Source organism: Podarcis cretensis, assembly GCF_951804945.1.
Source record: "Podarcis cretensis genome assembly, chromosome: 17".
NCBI lineage: Eukaryota > Metazoa > Chordata > Lepidosauria > Squamata > Lacertidae > Podarcis > Podarcis cretensis.
In genome coordinates this window covers 24,278,578-24,297,660 of record NC_137187.1, presented here as the reverse complement: position 1 = coordinate 24,297,660, position 19,083 = coordinate 24,278,578, and the positions used below count along the sequence as shown (strand labels likewise).

General features: G+C 44.9%; 1 protein-coding gene across 1 annotated transcript in view; it reads left to right on the top strand.

Annotated features, from left to right (window-relative positions):
- TEK (TEK receptor tyrosine kinase) overlaps window positions 1–18,759 on the top strand; it is a 51,840-nt gene extending 33,081 nt beyond the window's left edge. Inside the window, exons 12-23 of the mRNA XM_079959190.1 lie at window positions 385–678; window positions 2,799–3,095; window positions 3,761–3,927; window positions 5,589–5,799; window positions 7,897–8,007; window positions 10,455–10,645; window positions 11,872–11,985; window positions 12,619–12,689; window positions 15,217–15,257; window positions 16,703–16,799; window positions 17,409–17,508; window positions 18,371–18,759. Of these exons, the coding sequence (XP_079815316.1) occupies window positions 385–678; window positions 2,799–3,095; window positions 3,761–3,927; window positions 5,589–5,799; window positions 7,897–8,007; window positions 10,455–10,645; window positions 11,872–11,985; window positions 12,619–12,689; window positions 15,217–15,257; window positions 16,703–16,799; window positions 17,409–17,508; window positions 18,371–18,445 (1,769 nt within the window). The 3' untranslated portion in view covers window positions 18,446–18,759. The remainder of the gene's footprint in view (window positions 1–384; window positions 679–2,798; window positions 3,096–3,760; window positions 3,928–5,588; window positions 5,800–7,896; window positions 8,008–10,454; window positions 10,646–11,871; window positions 11,986–12,618; window positions 12,690–15,216; window positions 15,258–16,702; window positions 16,800–17,408; window positions 17,509–18,370) is intronic.
- Window positions 18,760–19,083: the final 324 nt, after the last annotated feature.

Genomic DNA, 19,083 nt, shown 5'->3' with positions numbered 1-19,083 from the left:
TGCCTGGTTCCTTGTAGCTTCACTTCTTGCAGGGAGGGAACCACCAGAAGGCCCTCGGAGCTGGACCTCAGTGTCCGGGATGGACAATGGGGGCGGAGATGCTCCTTCAGGTATACTGGGCCAAGGCCGGGTAGTGGTGGGTAATGGTGGTTATCTCAAATAAAAATATTCATGATAGCTCAATGGGCTCTCAGAGGCTAAACGCTAGGGACACAGAGGAGGCCCTCCGCACCTTGCTACTGTGCTTTCTGGAAACCCCTGGGCAGCCATAGTGGGGAACAAGATGGCGGACCACAAAGGACTCTTGGCATCATCTTGGCAGGTTCTTCCTTTGCTCTGAGGGGTTCCAAGGGCATTAACATTCTTTCTCATGACTCTCTAAAGGCCTCCCTCCGCCAAGGGGCCTCTCCCTCGTTCCTAAAGGCACGACGGCGCTGACCTTCTCTTGGCAGCCGGTGGGGCAGCAGGTGGGAGAGGACGTCCAACTTGAAGTGCAGTGTAAGAGCGTGGATGATAAGAACGGGGGTGTCCCCCTGACCGATCGGCTGGGGGGAAACAACTCCACCCTGGTCATCAAGAATCTAGAGCCCAGGCACCACTACAAGTGCAGAGTCCGTGTGAACAGCAAGTCCGAAGGAGAATGGAGCGACTATCTGGACGCGTGGACCTTCAGTGACCGTGAGTGAAAGGAGAGTCTAACAAGCCCATTTTGGATGACCTAGCAGGCCTCATTTGTAATTTGTACAGCATGGTCCACCCCAGGGCTGAGGAACCTCCTTTGCTCCTGGCATTGTGGATTCCAGTTCCCATCAGCCTCAGCCAGAATGGTCAATGGGTCAGGGAGGTCAAACGGCTCAGGAACGCCATACCTTTAAGGACCGCCTCTTTCCATAGGAATTTCCCTGGACCCTGAAATCATCCTCTGAGGCCCTTCTTTGTGTGTCTCCTCCACGTGAGGTCCCGAGGGTGGCAACACGAGAACGGGGCCTTCTCTGTGGTGGCTCCCCATTTGTGGAATGTTCTCCCCAGGGAGGCTCACCGTTCCTCTTCAACCAGGCCTTGGGTTGATTACATCCAAGACCCTTTTAAAATGTGTTGTGGAAGCGGGGAGAGGGAGGTCATAGGTTTGTTTTTGTTTTTATTATGTATGTTTTGTGGGTTTTCCCCCCTTGTATTTTTATGCTGTGAACCGCCCTGAGATCTCATAATAACTGAGTGCCTGCTGACACCTAGTGGCAGCAAAAGGCATTTCACGCTCCTCACTTCATTCACGCTCAAGTATCTTGAAAGGAAAACTTATTTCAGGAATTCACAGAGCTCATAATTATATTTCCTCACCAGGGCCAATACCGTTCCCTAACTTCTAAATCTGTCAGTTGATGAAACGATTCTTAGGTACTTTTAATTTCATTATTAACTTGCCTTTTAAATCCACCAATCAATGCAGCTTAAATAACTTTGCATACTGCCAAAACCTCAGCGGAGGAGGGTTTTCGGTTGTTGTTGTTTTTTTTTTAAAGAGACACTGATTTATCAAAAGCATTTTAAAAACTCTTTTCTTTAGCTTAAGAAGGTCCCAGGGAAGCTCACAAAATTACTTAGTAGGGCTTGCATCTACAAAGCATTTTATTCTAGAATCAGTGGAGACTGTACGCTTGTTTTTGTCTACATAGTCCACACACAAGGTAGAGCTATTGCATTATTATTATTATTATTATTATTATTATTATTATTATTATTATGCCCCTGAAAAGCATTTCTTGAGAAACTGGTTTCTTTCCTGGAACAACTGGTTCTGCATTTCAGACTGGTTCTGCATTAGCCCACATGTGAAACAAGCTAACACTTTACCTGCAAAACATTTGGGAGGTATTATCCCACATGAAGTTCTTGAAGATGTGTCAGAGTGCTTGCTGAAATCATCAGTTGAACATGCTGCATCCATTAAAAGTTAAAGAGAAGAACGTGGTGTAAGATGCAGCTCAGGGGGCTGCGGCTTAAGGAGTGCATCAATAGAAATGGCAGAACGACCCCTCCAAAAATAAAAATAAAATCTTTTGCAAGCTAGGGCTCACAGTGTATTTTAACAGGCTGAAATCAGGGGCACCAACTATAGGGGGCAGAAGGGGCTTCGCTCGCTTTAATATTTGTGGGCAGGGGGCTGAGCCTCCCCAATATTGAGGGGGAGCGTACCCATCCCCCACTGCAGGGGGGAGCGCTCATGCACCAGCCAGGGGTGGGACGCTCAGAGGTGTGCATGATGTCATGTGTATGATGTCACACAACTCTTGGCCCCCTCAATGGGGGGGCCAGGTCAGCACCCCTGGCTGCAATCCTATGCACACTGCCTCAGAAGTAAGTCCCACTTATAACTCTGGTACCTCCGTTCTTGAATGTCTCCATTGACAAACGTTTCAGAACCCGAACGCCGAAAACCCGGAAGTAAATGCTTCCATTTTCGAACGCGCCTCAGAAGTCGAACGGCTTCCGCTGCATGTTTTTCAATTTTCTCAATTGCAGTTGCAGGCCGCTCTTTGCGCCTTGGTTTTCGAATGTTTCGGAACTCAAACGGTCTTCCGGAATGGATTACGTTCGAGGACCGAGGTGCCACTGTATACAATTGCACTGTTACGCTAACTATTTTATTTGTTGATGCCAAGTTTTGAACTCACAAGGCCATCCTGTCCGGCTCAAATCCTGATTCATTGCAAGTGATGAAAACAACTCCACGTGACTTTTTGTAGCGGGGTGAGCAGAGTGATGCGAGACAGAAGCTAATACGCTTGTTTCTTTTCTAGAACGTCCCCCTGCACCTGATAACTTCACAATTATAAATGTCACTGACTCCTCGGCTGTCATCTCTTGGTCGACTGCGGTGGGGCATTCCATCTCCTCCATCATCCTCAGCTACAAAGGCCGTGGCAAGACAGAGCACAACCACATCGATGTCACCATAAAAAACACTACCGTCACCCAGTACCACCTCAAGGGTCTTGAACCAAACACCGAATATGTGGTTCAGATAAGGGCACAGAACAACGTTGGGCCAAGCGATAATCTTTCGGCTGAACTGAAAACCCTCCCAGAAATGAAAGGTTAGTTTTAGCAGAGATCAGAACATCTCATGTACCGAGCAAGTTTAAGCATGTTTATTCCAAATGAATCGAGTCCCAGCAAAAGCTGCAAAATGCATGCTGTGCTTGATAGGATTTCCATGGTGATGCTTTAACTGCTGTTGTTTTGCCATTTGTGGGTATGTGGCTTATGTATAATTAGGACATTATACACCCTAATTTCCCACGAGCAGAACTTCACTCATGTGAACGGAGGGAAACTCCTTTGCAGAACTTTTATCAAACTTTACTGCCTGTGGTCTGCAGTTATGCTCTCAGTACCGATGCTTTCTAGAGCAGGCAATTGGAAATAGAATATTGTCAGCACTTAGATACAAGGACAGGGTGTAAGAAACACAAGTTAAAGCACCACAGGAATATTATGCTGTCAGGGTGAATGCACTGTTAGCACCCACTTCTGCCAAAATGGATTCTAGGCCACGATCCAGAGAACCTAAAGTCCATTGAAGCATGTGAGTGAGTCCCTTACATCCCTCTGGTTTCATAAAGGCATCTAGCTTTAATTAGATTGCACCAATATTCCCCTACCTTTGATTTTATGCCTGTGAAATTTGGGTTCTAGTATTTGTCGATGAGGTACTGAATTCAACTTCTTTTGATTTATTATTTTATTTTAATGCATATAGTTCCCACAGTTCCATTTGAGCACAAAGGAGGGAGAATGCTACTGATTGCTATCTTGGGCTCTGCAGGGATGACCTGCCTGACAATTCTGCTGGCCTTTTTCATCATGCTGCAGCTAAAGCGTGCAAATTTCCAGCGGCGAATGGCTCAGGCATTCCAAAACGTGGTTGTAAGTCCTTTGGTTTTCCTTGAGGATAGATCTGCGAATGAGGCATTAAGTGAAGAGTACATGCAGGTGGCACTGTGGTCTAAACCACAGAGCCTAGGGCTTGCTGATCAGAAGGTTGGCGGTTCCAATCCCCGCGATGGGGTGAGCTCCTGTTGCTTGGTCCCTGCTCCTGCCCACCTAGCAGTTCGAAAGCACACAGTGTAAGTAGATAAATAGGTACCACTCCAGCAGGAAGGTAAATGGCGTTTCCGTGCGTTGCTCTGGTTCACCAGAAGCGGCTTAGTCCTGCTGGCCACATGACCTGGAAGCCATCTGCAGACAGACGCCAGCTCCCTCGGCCTATAGAGCGAGATGAGCGTGCAACCCCAGGGTCATTCACGACTGGACCTAACGGTCAGGGGTACCTTTACCTTTACCCCTTTCAAATACAGTTTGATGAGCGTTTCCCATTTCAAATTGGTTAATCTTAAAGGTGTCACACAGAACTGTTAACATGGGACTCCCAAAATGGGAAATGATTATTCCCCTCCCCTAAACATTCCTGTATCAAAATTGGTTTTGCTTGTAACTTACTTAAAACCTTGATTGTTACCCTGAAGGAATGGGTTTCCAAAACCCAAAAACTGACTGTGCAGACAGTTTTTAAACTGCACCAAAATCCCCATTTCTCCTTAGCTAAAATGCATAAACTTCAGCCGTTGAGCAAATGCAAAACAAGAACACAGCTCTCTCCCTTATCAGTTTGACGGCAAGACTGGCCTTGACTTTACCAGTAGAACAGACACAGACATATCTTATGTTCTGACCACAAATGACGGGGAGACCCAAGTCTGGGACTAACGCCAGAGCATGTTCTCGGAAGTAGTGACCTCTTGCTCCAAGATAGGAGTAGGAACAGGAAGATCCTTTTATGGTCAGAAGTACAGGAAGGAAATCTCTTTTATGGTTGAGAGTACCAGAGCAGGAACATATGTGATGTCAACCTGCGTACATAGGCTGACGTGGTTGGAAGGAGGGAGAGGATGCCTGGAGGATATAAATACTGCATGAAACTTGTCATTTCTTTGTACTTGCTGTGGACTCACCACGCAGGTGCCTTCTGCTATCCGGAGAGCAGAATAAACTCTTTCTTTGAACCAACCTCGGTGTCATTTTGACTTCCTTCCTCCTGTCCCGGAGCAACGCAGACCTAATCGGTGAACTCCAATAAGGCTACAACCCTAAATGGTGATACTTTACAAAAACCAAACCCACTGACAGATCACCAGATGGGTGGGCTGTGCCTAGTAAAAATTAGGAGGAATTATACCAATTCATGCAGATATAATAAAAGTAACCAGATATAACAGGATTCATTCCACACTTGTATTCCTGCAATGCAGGTTCATATTCCCTCTGGAAAATCTTTGCCTACTTTCCTTCGGTCAGTTAAATTGACTATATGTTTATGGGTGCTTTTAAGCCAAGGAAAACCTATTCCGCTGCACACCGATACAAGTGGTGTTGTTTTTTAACACATTTTAGAGAAACTTCATCTTCACAGAACAACACCACTTCACACAACAAGATTACATAAATATGCTTTTAATGCAACCCGTTCTGAGTTGTTATCTTCTTCTGTACCAACCACTAAATAGTGTTTGCCTAACTTTCCCCCCCAGAGAGATGAACCGGCTGTGCAGTTCAATTCAGGAACTCTTACTCTGAGTAGGAAAGCCAAAAATAGCCCAGAACCCAAAATCTACCCAGTTCTGGAGTGGAATGACATCAAATTTCAGGATGTGATTGGAGAAGGCAACTTTGGCCAAGTTCTCAAAGCACGAATCAAGAAGGATGGCTTGCGAATGGACGCAGCCATTAAAAGGATGAAGGGTGAGTCTTTGCGGGAGCCTCTTAAGGTGGCAAATCTGTAGGAGAGATTTGCAGGTTGCTAATACCTGGCCTCGAATCATGGTCTTTTAAATGTTGGCTTAACGGGCCAACTGTATTATATGCAAAAGCATGTAACAGAGCCTGGATGCAGTTCTTTTTTTAAAAAGTGGGAATGAGAAGAGAAGCAGTAGGCAGTGGCGTAGCGTGGGTTGTCAGCACCCGGGGCAAGGCAAGTAATTTGCGCCCCCTAACCCATGGATCTGCACCCCCTAACCCGTGGATTTGCGCCCCCTAACCCTAACCCCCAGATGTTGCGCACGGTGCGGCCAGCTCCCCCTGCACCCCCCATGCTACGCCACCGGCAGTAGGGTGAGGATCTGCCTTTGTTTTTGTTTTTTATGACTATTTATTAATTTCTCTATGACTATTTATTAATTTATTAGGGACGCAGGTGGCGCTGTGGGTTAAAGCCTCAGCGCCTAGGGCTTGCCGATCGAAAGGTCGGCGGTTCGAATCCCTGCGGCGGGGTGCGCTCCTGCTGCTCGGTCCCAGCGCCTGCCAACCTAGCAGTTCGAAAGCACCTCCGGGTGCAAGTAGATAAATAGGGACCGCTTACCAGCGGGAAGGTAAACGGCGTTTCCGTGTGCGGCTCTGGCTCTGGCTCTGGCCAGAGCAGCGATGTCACGCTGGCCACGTGACCCGGAAGTGTCTCCGGACAGCGCTGGCCCCTGGCCTCTTAAGTGAGATGGGCGCACAACCCCAGAGTCTGTCAAGACTGGCCCGTACGGGCAGGGGTACCTTTACCTTTATTAATTTCCCAAAAATATAACATCAAAAATAAACATAAAACAACAATATATAAAGAAAAAGAAAAAAATGAGAAAAGAAACGAAAAGAAAAAACCATCATAATAAAAAAAATTAAACCATAATTTTTGCTTGACTTCCCTCCCCTCCCCCTCTTAGTTTCATTGTTTAATGCTTGTTCATGCATGTCCTTATAATCTTAATAATCCATTTTTTAGACCTTGTTCATCTTAACACAAGTGAGTTTTTAAAAGTTACACTAACGTAAACATCTATACACAAAGCTTAAAAAGTGGGCATGGAACCTTTACCCCCTTTTTTATTATTCAAAGTCCTCTTTCTGTCTGTAGGGTCAGGATCTGCTTAACCACTTCCCTGTGGGAATATTGTTTGACATAGCGGGCTCGCCAACAGCTGAAAATCCGCATTTTCCAAATACGTTTTGTCCAAGCAAATTTAAACTTAAGAAAGCAAATTTAAACTTAAGAAAAATCAACATGCCACCATTCCAGCAGGAACATCATATGGTTCTCCCCCCCCCTCCAAAAAAAAAATATTGGAAGGTGCAAATAACATACTGTACAAAGGAGGATCAAGGGAGAGTGTGGATGAGCCCAGTGTCAAACAATTCTTATCCCACGCTTTCTAGCGAATCTTCCCCATCACTTTCCTTACTGTAGGAAGTCTATTTGGGGAGAGGGGTTTTGTGCAAGAGGGTCAACCTGAACTTCTGGGCATGTGACCAAATTTCAGCTGGAAGCACATTTAAGAAACACCGTATTTTTCGCTCTATAGGATGCACTCAACCATAGGATGCACCTTGTTTTAGAGGGGGAGAACAAGAAAAAAAAAATCTCCCCCTCGCTGCTCAGTGCCCCTTCAGTGAAGCGGCAAGAGAAACGGAGACCCTTCCATTTCTCCTCCCGCTTGGCTGAAGGGGCGCTGCGCAGCTTACCCTCTCCGCTGAAGCCAGGAGAGTCTTGCTCTCCCAGCTTCAGCAAAAGGAACCTGAAGCCTCCGGAGGCAGAGGGAGCGCTCCCTCTGCGCTTCGGAGGCTTCGCGTTGCTATCGCTGAAGCCACGGAGCCTGCATTCGCTCCATAGGACACACACAGATTTCCCCTTATTTTTTGGAGGGGAAAAAGTGCGCCCTATAGAGCGAAAAATACGGTAAATTATTATGACGTACGGTTTTGTGGGCTAAAGCACATTTCATCAGGTGCATTAAACAAACACATGGTAAACATTGCAGGAGTAACTGATGTACAGCACTTTTTTTTTTTAATTTGCAGAATATGCCTCCAAGGATGATCACAGAGATTTTGCTGGGGAACTGGAAGTACTTTGTAAACTTGGACATCACCCCAACATCATAAACCTTTTGGGAGCATGCGAACACCGAGGTACAATGCTTTTCTTTTTCAGATTTGTTAAGAGTTTTCAACATACGAGACAATAAAAACCCAACTAGTTTAAAAATTATTTTAAAAATACAGAAAAAGAAGTAGGATAAAAGAGGGAGAGAGAAACGGAAGAAAAAGGAGGAAAGAGAAATAAAACAACAACAACAATGTTGTGTGTGTGTGTGTGTGTGTGTGTTTTTATACAGAGCTCTCAATCACAATTAAATCTACATTCTGAATCTTCCCAGCTCTCACCTGCTACAATGCTTTTCTATAGGTGTTTGTTTTAAAGTTTTGTGGCTACATTTGTTTTAAAACATATTCAAAATAAGATCAGCTGGAATTTGTGCACAGGTAGACAGGTTGCACAATTTTTTAAACACAAAAAGGCACGCACACACGTGCGCATGCACACACACACACACACACACACATATATGTATATTCCTGTTTGATGATATGCTTCAGGCACCACACAAACACAAAGGCATCTCTTCCAGAATACGAAAGCACAGATTTTCAAGAAGAATCCTTTCTCTCTGGTTAGGACTCGAAAACTGTCACTTGCCAAAGCAGAAAAGGCTCTTTCTCAACCAGTTGTGTTTCTGAGAGTGGCGAGATGCATAGCATATCCACCTCTGATGCAGAATGCCTTGGGTGGACAGGATCATATGGAACAAGGCAGTCTTCCAGATATCCTGGCCTCAAGCTTTTGACGGCTTTGTAAGAAAGAAGCATCCCTTTGAATCCTGCCCAGAAATGAACAGGGAGTGTTGCTGCTTTTTGCCCTGTTTTAAAGTTTCAGCCAGTGCAGTAAAAAAAAAAAGAGTAAAGGTAAAGGACCCCTGGACGGTTAAGTCCAGTCAAAGGTGACAATGGGGTTGCGGCGCTTATCTTGCTTTCAGGCCGAGGGAGCTGGCATTTGTCCACAGACAGCTTTCTGGGTCATGTGGCCAACAGGACTAAACCGCTTCTGGCACAACGGGACACTGTGAAGGAAACCAGAGTGCATGGAAATGCCATTTACTTTCTCATTGCAGTGGTACCTATTTATCTACTTGCACTGGCATGCTTTCGAACTGCTAGGTTGGCAGGAGCTGGGACAGAGCAACGGGAGCTCACCCCATTGTATGGATTCGAACCACTGACCTCCTGATCAGCAAGGCAAAGAGGCTCAGTGGTTTAGACCACAGCGCCACCCGCGTCCTTTCAGCCAGTACAAAGTGGGATTGGCTCACTTCCACAGTTGAGGGCCACTGGAGGTACATTTCTCCAGTGCTCCAACATCTGCACTGACTCCCTGTTCCAATGTGAGCACAGGCTGTCTTGGCTGCCTCAGGATTAGCACTTGGAGAATTAGTTTCATTTAATACCTGGGGTGGGGAATCTGCTACTCCCATCATCCCCCAGCTGGCATGGCCAACAACATGGGTTGACAAGAGTGGTACTGCCCTACCTCTGCTATAAAAGATGGAAGATCATCTCCCAGAGTAGAATCTGAGTCAAGAAGACTTGACTTGCTTTTGCCATTTGCTCAGTACATACCGGGTACAGTGGTACCTTGATTCTCAAACTTAATCCGTTCCGGAAGTCCGTTCCAAAACCAAAGCATTCCAAAACCAAGGCACACTTTCCCATAGAAAGTAATGCAAAACGGATTAATCCGTTCCAGACTTTTAAAAACAACCCGAAAAACAGCAATTCAACATGAATTTTACTATCTAATGAGACCATTGGTCCATAAAATGAAAGCAATAATGTACTTTACTATAAAATACGCAGTATTGTAGATGATAAAAATTTAAATTTAAATTTATTCTTACCTGCACTGATGATAGTCATTGGATGGGAGGCTTTTATCCATTTCCACAGTCACACAATCACTCAATAAATCCATCAAACAGTAGCTGAACTGGGTTCCACACAGTCACAGAAACAAATTAACCGAGAAAGCCTCAAAAACAAAAAACACAGAGTAAATATCAAAAATAAAAGCACCAAATATAAGCTCCAAATATCACCTCAGAACACTGCAATCAGAAATGGAAGGCTTGAATGGAAGGCGACAGTAAAAACGGAAGCTCAGGACTCAAAACAGAGCACGTTCAGCTTCCGGGGAAAAGTTTGAAAACTGGAACACCTACTTCTGGTTTTGCAGCGTTCGGGTTCCAAGTTGTTCAAAAACTGAGGTACCACTGTATTGGAAACACCAAAGGCAAGAGAAGTTGTGGGTAGGATAGGATTTGCATTAGAACCTTTCATCCTGCAGGGATAGCATAGAGAGAACTGAAAATCTTTGGTCAGCTTCATTTGGGGCTGGGGTGAGGAGGGGAAAAATGCTCTGGGCCCCCCAAACCCTTCAAGAAGCCCTGTCCCCAAGACTCCTAAATTTGGAAGGCCAACATTTTTTGCACAGGCTCTCTGAACTCCTCGCTGTTTTATGCCAGGGTACCTCTACCTCGCCATTGAATATGCTCCCCATGGAAACCTGCTAGACTTCTTGAGGAAGAGCAGGGTCTTAGAGACCGACCCAGCCTTTGCCATTGCCAACAGCACAGCCTCCACACTCTCCTCGCAGCAGCTACTGCACTTTGCAGCGGATGTGGCCCGAGGGATGGACTACCTGAGTCAAAAACAGGTAGGTTGCTTTGTTTCATTTTGTTAATGCAAGTTATTTACCGAGTCTTCCACTAGGTTTGCCACCCATCTTGTGTAATATTTCAATGTAAAAATGCTATCATTGAATCAACATAGGATAGATGAATCAATGCAGAATACAGTTTTGCTGATTCTCCCTCTGTCTCTCTCCCCCATACACTCCAACACTTTGAAGCCAAAATCCAGGAGGCCATCTTGCCGGACGCCATCTTGTTGGGTTTTTTTGTCGCGAGAGCACGGTGCCCATTTTTGTTGCGATTTTGCACCGTGCTCCCCACACTTGAAAAAAGATCTTTTTCACACACAGCACCCACAAATGTGACTTTGGGGGCACTGCACGAATTCACATGCAGAGGGAGAAAGCACTTTTGGGGGCAGGGAATTGCACCACGAAATCGCACGAGATCATGGGAACCCAAATGGCCACTGTGCTCTTGTGATAAAAAATGGGTTGTCCCAGTCTGGGACACTAGCAAGGTATGCAGTCCCCCACTCCGTTCTGTCCTGTATTTTGCCAGACCAAAGGTAGCAACTCTATCAGCGACAGGGGTGGGGAAGACCGTTGACCTACTTCCTAGGTGCAGTTATGCTGTGGGGCACTGTCACCTCCCGCCAGAGCCCCCCCGACGGGAACTGCTTGGCCGGTGGATTCCTGGCTCCCCTCTGACGGCTGGGGAGATCGAATACTGCCTGCCTGCCTAATTGGCCAATCACACGTAGGCGTATGGATTTTAAGCTGGATGAAGGGAGGACCTGACTGAGCCTGCAAGCTTTACTCAAGTCTGCCCCCCCTGCATTTGAATGGCCTGCCTCTTCCCCTACAACAGGCATAGGCAAACTCGGCCCTCCAGATGTTTTGGGACTACAACTCCCATCATCCCTAGCTAACAGGACCAGTGGTCAGGGATGATGGGAATTGTAGTCTCAAAACACCTGGAGGCCCGAGTTTGCCTATGCCAGCCCAACAACAACCACACATCTCATCATCCCTGACCATTGGCCAAGCTGTCTAGTTGGAGTTCAGCAATATTTGGAGGGCTACAGGTTCTGCGACCTCATAATTACCAGCCAAAAGCCCGTGAAGTATGCACAGGGCTTAAGTTGCAATAAGCCTTTGCAATGTGTGATGCACACATCAGAAAGATAGGACAAACATTTTCTATTTTGGGAAGAGAGAAAAAGCAATAATGTTTTTGTTTCCTTTAGTTTATCCACCGGGATCTGGCAGCAAGGAACATCTTGGTTGGAGAAAACTATGTTGCGAAAATAGCAGATTTTGGACTGTCTAGAGGCCAAGAGGTTTATGTTAAGAAGACAATGGTAAGAAAGACCAAATTTGTCAGCTATGTTTCTTGCGCAGAGGTAACAACTGCCCTTTGATATTACCTGTAAAAAAATGAAATACCTCTTCAGAAGCAGCAGAAATTAAAAATGGAGCTTCCTATAACATCTGAGAGGACAAAGGCTGCAGTCCTGTTGAAACTACTGGGACTTAAGCCTAAAGTCTAATAGTTTAGGACTGGGACAGTGGACAGTTAAGGGGGAAGTTTTCAGCTTTTGTTATTTGTAGATTTCACCCATTCAGAGTTGGAGAACCAGCTGCTACATGTGACAAAAGTTGAGATGAGTTTTGCATTTCCACAAACCTCAGAGTTCATCAATGCAGGAGCAAGATCAAAGTGCAAACTTCATAATGTACAGATTTGAAAACCTTCACCAGTGCCACTCTAGATGCATCCCTGGTTCTCTTGTGCATGGGGGAACAACAAAAAACAAACACGGGGGAAGTATCCATCAATTTAAGGGCAGGGAGCCAGTCTGCAAAGGGCTGCCTACAAAGAAGTCTAACTATCGAAATGAAGGGGAAAGCCATTCTGGGTTAGGGGACTCTGGTAATGCATCAGAACAGAACTGTTGTGAGGCTGTAACACCATTCCAAATTCATTGTTCTAGGGAAGGCTTCCAGTGCGATGGATGGCGATTGAGTCCCTAAATTACAGCGTGTATACCTCAAACAGTGATGTGTAAGTGACTCCGTTTATGTAGTTTCTGACTCTGTGATGCTGGGATTTAAAGTGACCTTCAGTAATGCAGATGCATTGGAAAGCTGGGATAAAAATTCATAAATAGATTTGTAACAATACAGTGGTACCTCGGGTTAAGTACTTAATTCGTTCCGGAGGTCCATACTTAACCTGAAACTGTTCTTAGCCTGAAGCACCACTTTAGCTAATGGGGCCTCTTGATGCTGCCACACTGCCGGAGCACAATTTCTGTTCTCATCCTGAAGCAAAGTTCTTAACCTGAAGCACTATTTCTGGGTTAGCGGAGTCTGTAACCTGAAGCGTATGTAACCTGAGGTACCACCGTACAGTGGTACCTTGAGCTAAGAACTTACCGTATTTTTTGCACTATAAGACACACTTTTCCCCTCCTAAAAAGTAAGGGGAAATGTGTGTGTGTCTTATGGAGTGAATGCAGGCTTCGCGTTGCTTCTGCTGAAGAGGGATAGATCCCTTTTGCTCTCCTGGCTTCAGGGATAGCCTCCCGAAGCCTCCTGAGCAGAGCGTCACCCCGGTATGGCTCCCCTTCATCACATACACAGCCCAACAAGACAATGACAAGAGTCCACCAACAACATACGAATCATTATGGCTAACCCGATTCAAAAACACACACCCACACCCCACTCACACACGAAAACCAAGTTCAGCACAGCCAATCACGAACAAACAACCGCACCGTAGGCCAACCACAATTTCTCTCACCACCAAAGGAACAAAAAGCGAATAGCAAAGAGAACCTGCACAAACGACACTGACACAAAAACCCACACATACATTAAGCAAAATAGAAATATTGCCTCCCGACCCCACCCCCACCCACCATGGCCCCCTCCACCTCTTCTCCCCTTTTTTCTTCCTAATGTAACCCTAATGTCTCAACAAATGAAACTGACCTATGGAAAATGTAACTTGAAAAAAGAGACATTGCACATACCTTTGTAAACCAAGAAAACTTTAATAAAATGTTTAATAATAATAATAATAATCTGCCCTCCATGGAATTCAAAATTGTAATGCAATAGAATGCAATTTTTAAAAAAAATCAATATGGATATTTAATGCGGACATGCCTCAGGCCATCTGATTGAAGCTTGTGGACCACTGGCAGCCCACAAACCACAGTTTGGAAAGCCCTGTGTTAGAGGTTTTAAGCAGAGGCTGGTTGACAGGTGTGATGGGACAATGAGCTACTTGTGCGTAAAAGGATTAGTCCCTCAGAGTTTGCTTAACGTAGCAAAGCTCTGCCTTGAGCGGAGCCCTTGGACATGGCTCCGTTAGTCACTGGTAGAATCCGACAGTGGGCGCTTGCGGAAACGTTTCCAGCATAAAAGCTGCTTGACGGAAACGCGTCTCCTAGATTCCCTGCGTGACAGCTTCCGGCGAGGGGTGGGGGTCGCTAAAGGGAGCCTTGATACCTCCTCACTGTTCTCGCTGGAAGTGTCCCAGAGCCTCCCCTCCGACTTCCTGTCCCTGGAAGCTCCTGCTCCCCCCCTACTGGTTCCCTCTTCTGCTGCTGAATCTCTTCTATTCTCCTGGAGCCCTCCCACCACCTGTTCTTCCGATGGCAGTTCCCTGACAACAGGTCTATCTGAGATGCTGTAGCAATGGATTTTCTCCATTAGTGGATTAGAGGACCCTTGATGGAGAGGTCCTGTCCTGGTCTAGCATATGATGCAAATGGGAACATATATTCCAGTGGTTACCGGGACATTCCATTGGCTTGGCTGAGACCAACTACCATTGGTCTCCTCCTCTAGAATAGCATACAATGTCTGTCAACCCTCACACTGACAAGATTGGACAGCCAATGCAATCCCAATGGTTTTCAGAGCAGTAGTTGAGCCTTTAAATGCCATGCAAGTTCCCTGTATCAGCATGTTTACAGAAAGGCAAAGGTTTTACATTTTAAGAAGCAATTGTCCGATTGCATCCTTTTATTTCTATTACTTCTGCTTCATTTCTTTTAAAATAGATGTGTTCATGCCAGTTTAACCGGAAAAACCAACTTATTTTCAAGCACATTGAGGTTTATTTCTGGTTTTGTATTTAGTTGTCTTCTTCATAATAAAAATAGGGAAGGGGGAGGCAAAACAAATATTTTTTGTAATGGCGCAAGTATCTTGGACCTGATTTTAGCTGTAATAATTATAGGTGTGTGCCTGTTTAACTAGCACTAGATATTTTATAATACCCAGTACTTCTAAATACAGTGGTACCTTGGTTTACAACCATAATCTGTTCTGGAAGTCCGTTTGTAAAACAAAACAGGTTGTAACCCAAGGCGTGCTTTCGCCAATGGAGCCTCCAAAAGAAATTTGTTCGTAATAAAAATATATGGGTTGTAATCCAAAAAAAGGTTGCAAACTGGGACATGTACTTCCAAATTTGACGTGTTTGTAATCCAAAACGTATGCAAACCAAGCCGTATGCAAATCAAGGTACCACTGTACAATTGTTACAGCTTTTCTTTTTACTCTTTTCATAGGTGGTCATATGGTGTGCTATTATGGGAAATAGTTAGCTTAGGTAAGTAATGTGTGTGCTTTTAGCATCATTATTTTGGTTAAGAATATGAGAACAACATAGCTGGAGCAGACCAAGGGTCCATTTTGTCCATTGCAGTAATTTCTTTGCTTATATCCAGCAACTATTCTTTAAAGATACACTGCCTTTGAACATGGAGATTCAATTTAGCTAGAATCGCTCAGTGGCAATCACTGACCTTTTCACTATGAAAGCCAGCAGGTCTTGGTACGTTTGAAAGGGTGAAACTTTATCGTGCCAAAATGCAAGAAGCCCCAACTGTATTGGCATCCTGCTAGCTACCCGAGTCTCTCTCTACCCGAGTCTCTCCTGTTTTAGTTGCTGTGTTGTTTTAATTATGGACATTCATAATGTTTATGTAATTGGTTTTTATACTTGTAAACCACTAAGAAGTCTGTGAGCACTATGTAAATTCTTAATAACACAGCTAAAGCCCTTTGTGAGAGCTCTCGGCCATATATGATTGACAAAGTATAATATGCAATGACAAAATGATACAAATCAGTCGTTATTCAAATCCATCAGACCTCAGTGCCATCACTATCACTGGGGGCAAGGAGTTCTGTAAGCAGATTATGTATTGTGCAAAGTGTTTTCTTTGGTCAGTTCTGAAGCTACTGGGTGACCCTGATTGGCTTAACCCACAACTACATATAGTATTTTTACCAAATACTGGCAAGCCTTCATACATGGTTACTGGGCTTGGTGCAACAGTTGTTTAGACCATGCCTAGACTAATTACCTATTGTGGTTTCACTGCTGATAACTGTCACGGTCCGGTTCACAGGCAATCAAAGTCCCGGCTGGGGGCGTCGGGACCAGGGACAAGATGGCGGGGTGGGAGCAGGAACTGGGGTCCAGAAGCCAGGAATCAGGAAGCCAGGAGTCCGAGGGTCAGAGAGCCGGGAGTCAAGTAGCCAAGGGTCCAAGGGTCAGGAAGCAAGGAGTCATGAAGTCAGGGGTCCGAAGATCAAGGAGTCAAGGAACCAAACACAGCAAGGCAGGGAATGTGTTGCTGTGGCAAAGAGCCGAAGGGAAAATGCTGACCTTATATCCCTTCCTGGCTCTTGCCACCAGGTGCTGTGAGTTACCAATCGGCCTCACCTGTGTGGCCGCACCTTGCCTCTTCAGAACAAACTTAGGAAGGCTCCAGGCCTGCAAAGTCCTCCTGGTCACAGGGCCTGGCTCCTGCACACACTCCTGACAATAATACTGTACTGGCCTGAATATAAGCCTCACTCCCCCCCCCCCAATTCTGACCGTGAAGTTAAAGTGCAGCTTATATTTGCGACCTTACGGTATGCAGCCAGGAACATGGGGCAAACAGCGCCAGGAGCGTGGCAAAGCGGTGCCCACCCTGTGCACAGTCCTCCGTCCGCTCCCCCAAGCATCTTTAGGACACTGATCTGTTGAATCTTCTGTTCTAGGAGGGACACCATATTGTGGGATGACTTGTGCAGAACTGTATGAGAAACTGCCCCAAGGGTACAGACTGGAGAAGCCTCTCAACTGCGATGATGAGGTGTAAGTAACTCAATCTCACTGGATGCCCTTTTCCCCTGTGCCCTCTTTGGCTGACAACCTCTCTTAGAAAACGCATCTGTCATTGACAGGTGTTGAATATGGGGCAATTTACTTCTGGTAAGTTAGGTTAGGAGATGATTCCTAGAATTAATTATACTTTGACCAATTTAGTTTGGAAAGCAGAAGGAAGTTGCTAACCATGAAAGAAGTTGAAGTTCTAGAGTGATTACCCTGGAGCAGAAACCACAATTTCATCTGTCAATTGATTGTGTTCACAGCTTTGCTGTTTTGATGTTTCACATAGGTCAAGAGAAAGCTTCACACCTTTCCCTACACACACTTGACCTGCTGTTTCTCTTACTTTAAGCCCTGTTGAAATGAAATGTGAGGGGTTTTTTTACATCTTCTTTTAATAACAAGACCGTTTGTCCAGGAAAACCTCCCCCAGCCTCTTGCCATTCGTGTTTCTACTCCAGGGACATTGGAAAGCCTGACTTTTCTGCTTTTTGCTATCACAATCATCACCTCCCACTTTTAAATTTTGGGCTGCTTGCTGTGGATTTGTAGAGATTCAAGTGCTGTAATGACCTTCTTCTTCTTCTTTTTCAGTTATGACCTAATGAGACAATGCTGGAGAGAAAAACCTTATGAGAGGCCATCATTTGCCCAAATACTCGTATCACTGAACAGAATGTTGGAAGAAAGAAAGGTAAAAGATTATCACGGTTGTCAGTTTGGGGTCAAACAAGCATTACTCAGCTCCCCAGCTCACAGGTCTGCTTGGTTGCCACTGTAAATCGTTCCCCTCTGGTCAGCTCCTGTCCCATGTGAAAACTTTGCACGTGTTTGTTTGGCCATATTCACATATGATTCTTCACATAAAATGTGATGAGTTATTTGGGTGTACAGTCGTACCTTGGTTGTTGAATGCCTTGCGACTCAAATGTTTTGGCTCCCGAATGCTGTAAGCCTAGAGGTGTTCCGGTTTGCGAATGTTTTTTGGAACCCGAATGTCTAAAACGGCTTCCAGTTGAGTGCAGGAAGCTCCTGCAGCCAATCAGAAGCTGCGCCTTGGTTTTCGGATTCTATTCGAAAACCAAAGTATGACTGTACCTAGAATTGCTGTGCATCACCAGGTTCTAAAGGAGACTTTTGTCAGATGGTCTAACCCTTGGTCTGCAGCTTATAGGTTATGTCCTGACATAGGAGGGTCTGATCAGCAGGAGCATCAACAGTATCTTTTTAAAATAGGTTTGTTTTTTTAAGAGAAAGAAAAAGCATCAACTAGGGCTGGGATACCTGTCACCCAACAATTGTTGTTGTAGTCCACGATCAGGGTCGATGCAACTTGTTAACCAAACAACAGCTGAAGGTCCTGCAGTTCTGGCATAAACTGGTAGCCTAAAACTGTTTTCCAGTCCTGTGACCAGTGCAGCTTTGTGACACATTAGGGATAAAAGGACACAATTTGGGCTTGGGAGCTGGATGTTATCTGCAACACAGAAAATTTCTATGCGTTGCTGAGGGCAAAGAGAAAATACTGAGCCTATTCTTCTTAATTGTAATTCCAGACTTATGTGAATACAACCCTGTATGAGAAGTTCACCTATGCAGGCATTGACTGTTCTGCGGAAGAAGCTGCTTGAGATGGAAAATCTTCAGTTATTTATCGTTTTGAGCAACCTCAAAGGAAGATGAAATGTGCTGATGTACAAAACTGCATAGAACGCTTTCTGTACAATACCTTCTTAGCTATATACACACTTTTTGAGTGAATCCTGAATCAGTATGCTGTAGGAATGTGTATGTATGTGTGTACATAGGTATGTTTGTGTGTTTATGTGTATTGTGTGCATGTGCACTATATATATCTATATAAATCTTTTGTCTGCCTATACATGCACTCACACACACATACACTTTTTGGAAAGTGACTGAAATAAATACATGTTACATTTCATAGACTGTTATGTATTTTCCCCCCTATAATGTTGGAATTTACTGCAAGCAATATAGTCACACTGCATACTTAACCTCCGCCAATCCTGTGAGCCACTGCAAGCAAAACAAAACACGGTAGAAATGTAAAGGAGACAGTGATTTGTCATGTATATTTGTGTTGTAGTACGCGGTGTTCTTTCTGCACCCATCTTCTCAAATATTGTATATTTGCTTATTTTCTTATCAAATTTATATCATGTCCCTCCCTGAAGGAGTCCTGCGTGGCACACACATGAATAAGAAAAAACAATTTAAACTTCTAAAAACAGTTTACAACCGCTTT